The sequence below is a fragment of the Colias philodice genome, chromosome 15, assembly GCF_061535455.1.
Source record: "Colias philodice isolate Cphi_HAF_F1 chromosome 15, ilColPhil1 Martin Lab GWU primary, whole genome shotgun sequence".
NCBI classification, from domain to species: Eukaryota; Metazoa; Arthropoda; class Insecta; order Lepidoptera; family Pieridae; genus Colias; species Colias philodice.
This window is the reverse complement of record NC_143100.1, coordinates 2,988,914-3,000,849: the sequence shown is the minus strand read 5'-3', so window position 1 is coordinate 3,000,849 and position 11,936 is coordinate 2,988,914. Positions and strand designations below refer to the sequence as shown.

General features: G+C 33.5%; 4 protein-coding genes across 6 annotated transcripts; 3 read left to right on the top strand and 1 right to left on the bottom strand.

The window, feature by feature from the left end:
* Window positions 1–93: 93 nt before the first annotated feature.
* LOC149482077 (uncharacterized) lies at window positions 94–2,183 on the top strand. 3 transcript variants are annotated; one of them, XR_016316681.1, is made up of 7 exons: window positions 94–429; window positions 502–723; window positions 883–1,208; window positions 1,327–1,411; window positions 1,496–1,615; window positions 1,701–1,898; window positions 2,057–2,183. XR_016316681.1 is itself a non-coding variant. In XM_089703873.1 (6 exons), the coding sequence occupies exons 1-6, from the start codon at window positions 292–294 to the stop codon at window positions 1,845–1,847; spliced, it is 1,038 nt and encodes a 345-aa protein (XP_089559999.1). In that variant the 5' UTR covers window positions 94–291; the 3' UTR covers window positions 1,848–2,114. The 3 variants fall into 3 exon arrangements, 1 of the variants encoding a protein (XP_089559999.1); XR_016316682.1 differs by having other exon boundaries at window positions 2,060–2,154; XM_089703873.1 differs by having other exon boundaries at window positions 1,701–2,114.
* Window positions 2,048–2,868, top strand: LOC149482076 (uncharacterized; the record flags this gene model as incomplete). The annotated part of the gene is made up of 1 exon (XM_089703875.1): window positions 2,048–2,868. A coding segment is annotated over one exon (684 nt), but the record flags the coding sequence as incomplete, so codon positions are not given.
* Atox1 (Antioxidant 1 copper chaperone) lies at window positions 2,764–3,624 on the bottom strand. Its single transcript, XM_089703874.1, has 2 exons — window positions 3,377–3,624; window positions 2,764–3,287 (listed from the first exon to the last, which is right to left on the bottom strand). The coding sequence occupies exons 1-2, from the start codon at window positions 3,383–3,385 to the stop codon at window positions 3,078–3,080; spliced, it is 219 nt and encodes a 72-aa protein (XP_089560000.1). The 5' UTR covers window positions 3,386–3,624; the 3' UTR covers window positions 2,764–3,077.
* Window positions 3,625–5,638: 2,014 nt separating this feature from the next.
* LOC149482074 (tudor domain-containing protein 3-like) lies at window positions 5,639–9,967 on the top strand. The gene is made up of 7 exons (XM_089703962.1): window positions 5,639–5,815; window positions 5,888–5,972; window positions 6,058–6,448; window positions 6,633–6,808; window positions 6,888–8,117; window positions 8,201–8,315; window positions 8,770–9,967. The coding sequence occupies exons 1-7, from the start codon at window positions 5,781–5,783 to the stop codon at window positions 8,820–8,822; spliced, it is 2,085 nt and encodes a 694-aa protein (XP_089560088.1). The 5' UTR covers window positions 5,639–5,780; the 3' UTR covers window positions 8,823–9,967.
* Window positions 9,968–11,936: the final 1,969 nt, after the last annotated feature.

Here is an 11,936-nt window from a genome sequence, read left to right as displayed (position 1 = left end):
AGAGACGGCCCGTTGCGATGCGACCCGCCCCGATCCGTCTCTAATGGACGCCTAGCATTAATGTGCAATAGGGCAATAGGCTGGTTTTCATTTGAAATTGCACTCAGAAGAAAAAAGAACATTAGTCTATGGTTTTTGTTTTGAATTCAAATGTGATTCAAACTGGTGAAGATACAAATGTTTTCAATTTTCAAACGATTTAACTTACATTGTTTTCACTTCTTCGATTTTATTGTATGTAGCGAATTGTTATTTTTGATAATATTATTGAGTGATTGAAATTTTTTTATCATGGAATGTGATACATTCACTTGCCTGGATCCGTGTTTAGAAAAACATTTAAAGGGTCACCGTAATACTATCACAGCTTTATTTTATAGTCCTAATGAACAAAAAATAGCGAGTAGTTCAACAGACAACAGCGTTTTAGTAAGTGAAAAATAATATTTAAAAAATACTGCCATTTTTTTGAAATATTTAAGAAATATATATTTTTCTTAGCTATGGGATCTCTCTGGTAAAAGTGGCCGAAGTTATCGTTTCCTAGGACATGATGAAGCGGTGACGGATGTAACATTTTCTCCATCTGGAAAGTATATGGCCTCAGCATCTCGTGATAAAACTGTAAGACTTTGGGTGCCTACAGTAACTGGGAGTACAGGAATGTTTAAGGCACACTCGCAAACTGTTCGCTCAGTTCAATATAGTCCTGATGGTAGTAAGGTAAATATATTTATACATACTTTATATTATATCTTATAATAAATTTGAAAATAGATGATATACATAGAAATGTGTAATGTATTGCATTGTGAATAAAATGTTGCATGGAATAGTTCCTATGGTAGAATAAAAAACATCATTTTTTCCTTGTATTTCTAGATAATAACAGCATCAGACGATAAAATAATAAAGCTCTGGTCAAGTGACAAGTACAAATTCCTAGCATCACTTGTTGGTCATACTAACTGGGTAAGACGAGCTATTATGTCTCAAGATGGATCTATCATTGCTTCATGTTCAGATGATAAAACGACAAAACTTTGGAATCCTGAGACTGGAGAATGTATTCATACTTATAAGGACCAGAAAGGCCATGGAATGTATTTAGCGTGGCATCCTTCTAGTTGCTATGTCGCAGTTGGCACTACACAAGGCAATATTAAACTTTACGATGTAAGAACACATACTCTAGTGCAATATTATAGGTATGTATCAGTCTGTGTTATAAAATGACACTTATTATGATATATATTTATTTTACCATTTGTGATTATTAAACACTTGCTATGTGCAATTAAAATTAATAAGAATTTATAATTTCAGCATTCACAGTGATTCAGTAAATCAACTTTGTTTTCATCCTAGTGGCAGTTATATTTTAACTGCAAGCAAAGATGGAACAATGAAGGTAAACACAAAAATAATGCATCTTAATCTGTTTTTTAAGTCAAATCATCAAGTGCCTTATGTTTTTGTTATATTTTCCTTTCAGATATTAGACCTCTTAGAGGGACATCCACTGTTTACTTTAAGTGGACACACCGGTTCAGTTAATGCTGTTAATTTTTCACCAAGTGGCAATGGATTTGCATCAGCAGGAGACGATAAGCTAGTAAATATTTAAATTAATATTTTATGTATAAATATTCATTTATGAGTCAATTCTTAATAACAATAATTAAATATAATATTTTCAGGTGTTCCTCTGGAAAACCAACTTTACGCAATTGGCTAGTGATATTAAAGAAAATGTTGAACATAATTCTATGCTCACTCCAAAATCACAAAATTCTAAAATAACCACTACATCTAAAGGAAAAAGTCAGGTTATCAGTAAAAGATAACTAATATAGACTTAAGATATATAATGTAGCATAAAAATCATATAGTTTATTGTAAGTAGTTTTTCAAAATTTTAATTTATTATTATAATACAGGCATGTACACTCAGCACTGTGCAAACAAAGTACAACCTAGCATTCAAAAAACTTGAATTTCAAGACAGTTGTGATCTAATTAGAAAGTCTATATAAACATTTCTTAATATGTAAAGCAGGGAGCGAAGATATGGTATCAATGTTATCACAGCAATAAGTACCCTGTTACTACTTTTTCACATTTGGATGATTTTAATGACACTTTGGAAACAGTGGTTAGTGATATACACGGACCTAATGCTCACAGTACTTTAGTAGAAAATCCTAGTCAAGCAGAATTATTGAATTCTCAAGATAACACTGGAAGACAGGATATAGGATCTCAAATAAGGGAATCAAATGAATGTTCAAACAATGTAGGACATGCCAGCCACATCCCACGATTACCACCTACTAGAACCACTTATACAATTCCATCAATTGTAAATAAGTCAGCCGATGCAATTAATGAAAATAGCATTTTTGGTATGATTAAACTAGGTGACAATGATGTTTGCTACACAAGTGGTACGATAGAGTGGGTGGGAAGAAAAAGAAGCTTTCCAATTAACAGTGGCTTTAAAGTACTTAATGAACACAATATAAACAATACTGAGCCTTCATTGAAAAGAGTTAAGAAGCTCAACAGAACATACACTTGTGGGACAGACGAGTTCAAAGAATGTGACTGTGGAGATGTACTACCAACTGTAAATGCAATTGTCGATCATTTAAATGCACTTCATGAGGCAGTGGATCTTGTTGATTTGAGATTAAATACCATTGAGGGTGCTATTGGAAGAAGTGGATAGATAGATTTTGTTTCAATAAATAAAAATATATATTTGAACAAAATGTATATTATTTATATATGTAGAAAATACTGTAGACACTATGGTTATATCGTCTTTGAGACATCAATTTTATAAAATTTACATTTACACTTAAACTAAAGATAATTATTAAATATAACAACATAAAAAGACTTTATAGTGTTCATGACTTATTAAAAACCAATATGAATGCAAAACTTCTGCAAATATGATTAGCTATGCAATATTTACAACATAACATTAAAATAATAATAATATATTGACACATTATAACATCACATTTTTAACCTGCCTTAGTTTATTATGTAAAAAGACTAATTTTAGATTACTGTTTCCCAACATATTCTGTCTTCTTTCCAGTTTTCTTGATAACTTCGAGAAGTTGGTCTGCAGTTAGTGTAGAAGTAACCAATACTTTCTGCTCAGGTAAACTTATTGATATGTCCTCAACTCCTTGACCTTTTAATCTGTTAAGAACTCTTTCAACTGCCCCAGAGCAACCCTCGCATGTCATTTCAACATTGAAAATGTGCACCTTAAAAAATACCATTATTTAATTGTATGTATGAATATAAGCATGATTTTCATGATTAATAACTTAATTTCTTCTAATTATTTGCTTACCGACGACATGATGAGATAAATAGTAAAAGGATGTAGTATTTTCGTAAAATTTTATACAAGTTTTAATAATCTCTGGCTTTGCTTGGTTTCAATCATGAATTGCTTTCTCAAATTGGAAGTATATCAAGAATATATCGAAGAATAGATCCTCTTATCACACCAAAATCATAATTTATGAAGGTTGTTGAACTTTATCGCAAGTTAATAGGTACACGTTGGCAAAAAATATACACAACTGACAACATTCGGTATAGATTACATAGATAATGTATCCATAGACCATAGATTAGAGAGCAGTTTATATTAAATCCGTAGATTTGAAAATTTCATTCTCCCAAGAGTCGGGGAGTTGATGTAAAGTTAATTAATTTTAAAATTACGATAAAATAATTAGATACAAAAAATTATGATTTTTCTACTCACAAAAAATGTATACTACGCTAAACCGTTATATAACACCCATATTTATAAAAAATAACAGCCAATTAATTACCTTTTTCTGCGATACATTCAATTTAATCAATCATTCATTCACATTGCCGATTATATAAGTTTAAATAACAGTTTTATGTTCTTTTAGTTAACAACAGTAATACACATAAACTGTAGAACAAATTGAAAAAGAAAAGTACTAAAATGTGGGGTAATTTCACTGCATCTGGCAATCAATCTGGCACACACACACATTGATGTGTCGCCGCCATTATAGGTCTACCAGAATCTGATGGCATATTTATATTTAAGAAATAAAAGATTTTCATGTGGCAACTTATTTGACAACTATCAAATTGGTTGTCAAATTATTTGTCTTTTTTGCAGTTGATAAATAATTTTTTGGATTTTGCCTAAAAAATCTTCGAAAATGTCGAAAAAGCCGCTGTGATCACAAGCAAGAGGTGTTGTTTATAATGTTTATAGAAAAATATTTGATGAAGAAGGGTCAAACACATCACAATTTTCAATTCAGAAGATTTTATTGGTAAATTGGACTTACCCGCTTTGATACTTTCAATTAAAAAATATTATATGTAGGTACTTAACTATAATATTGTTTGTTGATTGGAATATAATTTTATGAAAACTTATTACAGGAGTTTCCAATACGGCTATTCATCAAGTCCAAGCTGTCCAAGTCAATTTAGTTTTACAAGTTAATGTGTGTATCTGTTAATACTTACGAAAATAAACATAGTTTTATTTTATTTTTATTTTATTTTATAAAAAATTATAAGCAGTCTAGTTTTCTATCGATATAACATCGACATTTTCACATGGCATAATGATAATGAACATACAAATATAGGTATGTGTAAATAATAATATGTATTACCTGTATAAAAGCAATAATATGTATATTATACATGAAAGTATGTACCTACATAATATTAAGTGGATATCTCATTATTAAGTACAGTATTGTCCACTTATGTAATGTGACTAATGATATTGAGAACAAACTAAAAAATAAGCAGTATCAAGATCGTTCAGTCCATTTTCCCTAGGGTTGCACACTCAAAATTTTGATTTCCCTAATTGCCATCAGATTCTGGTTTACCTATACTAGGCTTCACTCAATGTGTAGGTCCTAATCCGTCCGTCTTTTTTAGGGTCCATGGGGCTAGATTACCCTTTTGGGGCCAAAAAGTTAAAAGACGGGTTGAATTCCCGAAAAAGAGCTAATTCTAGCCCGAAAAGGGCTAAGGTGCCAACACTGAGTGTTGCCATATAAATTTTCGAAATAAAAAGCCAGTGCTATGTTTTAAAAGCTCCCGGTTCCAATTATAGTAAGATTATTTTAGGAACTCGACAAAATGTACCCATAGTATCATGTTATTCTAAAGGTGGCGGTAGGCCCCCTGTGGAGGGTCCATACCGATGTCAAATCAAGAAATCATAATATTCCCGTCTTAGATCATTAAGTAATTTTTAAATAAATTTTCGTAATTATCGCTAAAATATAAATAATGATCGTAATTAGAATATTGAATATTCAATTATCTGATATTTTAATTTTTTAAATAGTATAGGTCATTGACCTATACTATTTAAAAAATTAAAACCAAGACACAATACCCACAAACATTTTTCGGAAGTGTTTATGTTCAATTTATGATTTTTTTTTATATAATAAATCTTAATTATGTGGAAAAATAAAAACAAAAATTAGTTTTTTTTCAATAAAACTTTGTAATACATATTATATTTTAGAAATATCATTGTTTATCTGTACTCAGGTTAAGTTTGACAAATTGGTTAAATTGAGATCGACATCTGGAAGTGATCTGGAATCATTAATAAGTGGATTCTAGTTAGCTGTGAAATACATTCCCTGGCTAGGTATCTGCAGCCGCTTTTTCAGTGATATCCAAAAATTTTATCATCAAATTTAAATGCAAATCTCAGTATGTCGCTCAAAGAAAGTCTCAAAGAGCTGGGCTGGTGAGTAGAATCTAGCAATGAATGATACACCAATTGGACTTCACAATTTTAACAAATTCGTGATTCTTACAGGTACCTGAGTGACGAAGGTGTGGACACTATCAGTGAAAATGGGAAAATACAGGATGTACAGCTTCTAAGTAAAAAAGCATTAGATGTGAGTGTTTCGAGATTCATATTCATATATAAGAGCTGGAAATAAAGCCAGCTATAAGCTAATTTATTAATGTTTTCATTTGCAGTACGATTTAAGGGATATAGGCGAGGCAGCTTTCCCTGAAGATTTTTTAAAAGATCCATCCAAATTAGAGAGCCCTATTGTAATTCAGATACAGAAAGTTAGGAATGTATCTGCTCCTAAAGCTAATGAAGAATCAACATCTGCTCCTCGCATGTTGAAGTTGATATTGCATGATGGCAAATCAACATGTGCTGCGTTAGAAATAAATCCTATTCCTAATTTAACAATAAATACTCCACCAGGCACTAAAATACTGTTGAAATGTGAAGGTCTAGAAATATATCATAATGTTATCTGGTTGTCTCCCAATGTGATCACAGTCCTAGGAGGAAAGGTATCTCATATGATTGAAAAATGGGAATTAAATAGAAGCCTTGCTAAACATACTAGAGGTAAATATTGTTTATTAGTATTTTTGAGGTTAGCCCTGCAATGGTTTATAATACATACAGTAAAAGCTCCTTATTCGCGCTTCCTTCATTCACGGTTTCACTATTTGCGGCACATTTACGGAACCTATTACCCGCAAATAAAGAACTTTTACTGTATTTTTTTATCTCATTTATTTTTTTGTAGGTGGTGTTGATGCTGGTCCTCCACCGTGGATTCCATTTGGTCAAAGGTTAGAAGCTAACCCATTGGAAAAACAATTTAAAAGCCTACAAGAAGCAGCTAAACAAGACAACCCAGAGTTTGAGGCTCAAAGAAAAGGAGCTATAGCTGAAGCACAAAGGTTATCTGGTGTAAAGAAGGTGAAATTTAGTTCAAATTTTTATTTCACACATTTTTCTACTCTAAAATATTTTTATTAATTCGAAATTATTTTTTAAGGTATTTGGAGGTGGAACAAAACCATTACTTGATGCAAATGTACAGAAGATTGTTGATGCTGGATTTACTGAAGAACAGGCTGAAAATGCTTTAAAATACACTAAGAATAATGTAGATCGAGCACTTAGAATATTGCAAAAACGAGACAATTCAGAAAATCGTAATAAAGAAAAGCCAAAAGAATCTGAACCACCAAAACGAAAAGGGCGAAATAAAGACAAAGATAATAACAATGATGAGGATGTTATACCAGTGAAACCTTCTGGAAAGGTGTCCCTCTTTGACTTTTTGGAGGACAAACTTCCTAACGTTCCAGATAGACAACGTGACAGAAACAACCGCAATGAAAACAATGCTCCATATGAAGAAAACCGCGAAAGAAATTATGGAAGTAGAGACAGAAATAATACCCGCCAGAATCCTCGAAATCAAGGCACAAGGCATGACGGCACACGACATCGATCAGACAACAGAGGTCATTATAACGACAACTATCCATCACACCGAGAAGAAAGGAAATATCAAACACAAGTAGAGACTCCACCTAGATTCCAAAAGAAATTTGAGGAAATGAATAAACAACACTCAAACAACCAATATGGCTATAAAAATTCATATAACAATCAACCCCATAACCAATACAATAATAGGAGAAATGATAGAAATTATAATAATGATAATAAAATGCAACAACAGAACCAGCAACCTTATCAAAATAATAACATACAAGGGATAGACAATTTAGTAGAAGCAACGGCTAATATGAATCTTATGTCAAATCAGCAGCGTCCCAATGAAGAAACACCCTCTCCACACAATTACCAAACACCAGAGCAAATTTATCCTAAACAGCCTTATCATCACAATCAGAATGTGCAAGATTCCCAACAATATAGGCGAAATAATGATGTGCCAAAGTATCAGGATCAGTCATATCAGCGTCGACAGCAACCCAATGGTTATGTGGAACAACCACCTCAAAATGCTATGTATCCAAATGTTAATTATATGGCGAATATGCAAGGAGGTTACAATGGTCGACAATATGGTTATGGTGGAAGGCCACAAGAGTATAATACATTGCGAACGGGAGGTCCGTTCTTACCTGGCTCATTGCTCGGGTTTCAAAATGCAGCTGTTAATGAACAAGCCCGTGCGATGTTAGGTGTAGCTGATATTAATTGGAAAGTTGGGGATCGGTGCTTGGCACTATACTGGGAAGATAATAATGTAAGTTATCTTTTTATATTATGCATCAGCTTTGTATTAGTGTAGTGTGTTACGTTTTTTATATTATCTCTTTCTATTTGCAGTTTTATGAAGCTGAGATAACTGGTATATCAGCCAATACTGTAGTAGTCAAATTTTGTGCATATGGTAATCACGAAGAAGTCCTCAAGTCCAACTGCTTGCCTTATCCAAATCAAGGTAATATATATATAAATAAGGTTGCATAGAAACAGCAATAGTTTTTATATATTGAAATCAATTTTGAAATTACACAAAATAATATAATATCAGGTCATTATTTCAAGTCCTATTATATTGCAAGATTAAAAACTAGAACAAATACATGTAAAAAAAACTCAAAGTAACTTTATTACAACATATAATTTTCGAAGCTACAACATATAATTTCCGCACTAATTCGTGGTAGACATTTGTTGAACAACAGATTTGAATTAACTCATTGACGAGTTGGTGTCAACATGCTGCTTTCAACACTGCACTTTGCACAGTTGACCATGCATATTGAAATATTTTCTGTGGAGCATCACAATTTTAACATTTGGAAGCAACATTTTTAAACGGCTGTTGTCCATCAATTGTTTACCATGAACACGAGGCTCACACATTATAACAATAAACATTTGTGCATTAGCGACGTCCGGCGGCTACGCGTCGCGCGGCGTGTTCCCCGCGCGGCGGCCCTAGTGGCGCGGGGCGGCGCCGCGGGCCCGCGCCCCCGCCGCCCTCACCCCCCCGCTACACCCCGCGCTCGCCAGCAGCTGACCACCATGTCCCCCCCTCGCCCCCCTCAACCCCCTACCGCCAGCAACCCCCCTCGCCCCCCCGCCCCCGCCGGCCCCCCTCGCGCCCCTCTACCCGCTGGCCCCGCTAGCGCTGCACATTGACCGGCATCAGATCGACTATTGGAACGATCCAGAACGCATTGCGATGTTCGTCGCGACGTGGAACTATGAACGCGACGTTTTGCTCGAGAACGACTCTTGGGATTTCAGCCACTTTTAGTTGGATATTTTTGATTTTTTTTGTGGTGTACTGCTGGCCGTGTAGAAATGACGCTTTGAATGATATGAATATTCAGTCTCTAAAACTACTATCAATCGGTGCTGTTTGGCAGCTTTCTATGCGGTTAGAGCCTTTTATGTACTAATTTACTCGAAAATGTGGCTATTTAAAAAAAAAAAGCTTCCAAAACACTTCCGTTTCCGTTTTTAAGTTATTTCACAAAAGTCTTTCTCATAAATGCTCATACAAGTCGAATTAATGGGACTCCTTTGTGGAATTATTCTATGTTGGATGTCTTCCAGTTTCACATAATGAAATAAAATGAATATATTGTGTACCATTAAATGCTGGTCATTGGAAATGAAAAGGTTCCCATTTACCTTTGGGGTACGGATCCTTACACAGCTAAAGAATAGAAAAGATCAGGATTTTAACTCAATATGTTATGAAATGTATAGAGAGTCAGTTCTCGCAAAAACACGAGATATGTGCTTAGATAGATACAAGACTGGAACCTTAGTTCCGAGTTGGTTCGTGTTCCTTTCCTCTTGCTACCTTTGGTCGAATTTGCTAAATGTCAACGACACAAAAAATATGCAACAACCTACCCTACAATTAATACAAAAATATGTAATAAGATGACCTTTCGTCCACGGTCCACATATTTATTTCCAATAAGATTTGGTAAGTAATTTGATCATTAGTGAAATTCCATCAAAGGTAGCAAGGCTATACAGACTAAACCAACGAAATAGTAACAATTTGTATGATAATAACTTCACTACTAGTCTAGTGGAATAATGCTGGGACGAACTAAAAACTAATATTAAGAGCCCCTTATACTGAAAGTTTAGGCATTTTAGGCACTGAGACGGCTCGCGCCCGCGTTGCGCAGGAGCCGGCGCGACATGAACTCCGGTGACCTAAGAAAGCGGGCGATTACGACACAGTATAAATAAATCAGTAGTTCGATTTTATTTGCTATCGTAGGAATGTTGATGATAAATAAATTTATTACTTATCCTATACCATTAAACGAGCAATATTTGCATATTTATATATTTGTTTGTATATATACAGTGTGGAAATTTTCGATGTGCCCTGAATGGAAAGTACTTGAAATACTAGGGATAGCAAATTTTTCAGAAAGGAAACATTCCTTTTTCAAATTTTATTTTATTATTCAAATCGATAGAAACAATATAAAAGATAATTTATTGTTAATTTCTCGTAAAATTATTTGCTCTTAGAAATAAAAATATCATGGAATCGAACATTTTTATTGTAGAATCAACATCATCTAAAAATAAAGAACGCTTCTGGTTTATTGGTCTATTTTATACATACATTTAAAGTTTAAAATGAAACTCTCGTTCTGGATACATTAATTTATTTTCTTCTGAAAATATTGGTAATAATAATTAAAAGTAAAACAAATAAAAAAGGCAAAATAATAATTGAATATAAGTATGTAATAAGTAAGTTAGTGTATTCAACCAACTTAAAAAAGTGTGACTATTTTACAACAATTTGAATAATAATCAATTAATGATTTGTATTATTGTATACAATATCGAAGCTTTTTAAGAAATGTATAAAATAATTTTTTATGAATTATGAATTATTATCATACATCATAATATTATGTTACCGGCAATATATTAAACCCTTCTTAGTAAATGTATGTTATTCCGAGAAACGGTCGGAATGAAATAAATTATATTCGTCACATTACCTATGATATCTTTAAATCTGAACTTTTCCTAAGTAGCAAATGTGGGTGGTTTTTGGGGTAGCGATTAACCAATATGAGGTCAAAACTAAAATCCAAGATGGCGCCGACGAAAATTTGAAATGTTTTCGTCATGGGTGTCATTTTCAAAGAGTTGGAGTAGCTATTAATCAATATGAGGTCAAATCTAAAATCCAAAATGGCGACGACGAAAATTTGACAAAATTTCGTCACGGGTGTCATTTTCATGGTTTTGGGGTAGCTATTAACCAATATTAGGTCAAAACTAAAATCCAAGATGGTGTCGACGAAAATTTTACATCTTTACGGCATGAGTTTCATTTTCAAGGTTTTTGAGACAGCTAATTACAAATCCCCAATGTTACCGTCGATAATTTGGTATATTTTTATTACAACCGTTTACATATTTTTCGAGCAGAATTCAGAAACCTTGAAAATGACACCCGTGACGAAAAGATGTAAAGTTTTCGTCCGCGCCATCTAAAATTTTAGTTTTGACCTCATATTGGTTAATAGCTACCCCAATAACCATGAAAATGACACCCATGACGAAAAGATGTAAAATTTTCGTCGGCGCCATCTTGGATTTTAGTTTTGACCTCATATTGGTTAATAGCTACCCCAAAACCCATGAAAATGACACCCATGACGAAAAGATGTAAAATTTTCGTCGGCGCCATCTTGGATTATAGTTTTGACCTCATATTCGTTAATAGCTACCCCAAAAACCATGAAAATGACACCCATGACGAAAAGATGTAAAATTTTCGTCGGCGCCATCTTGGATTTTAGTTTTGACCTTATATTGGTTAATAGCTACCCCAAAAACCATGAAAATGACACCCATGACGAAAAGATGTAAAATTTTCGTCGGCGCCATCTTGGATTATAGTTTTGACCTCATATTCGTTAATTGCTACCCCAAGAACCATGAAAATGACACCCATGACGAAAAGATGTAAAATTTTCGTCGGCGCCATCTTGGATTTTAGTTTTGACCTCATATTGGTTAATAGCTACCCCAATAACCATGAAAATGACAC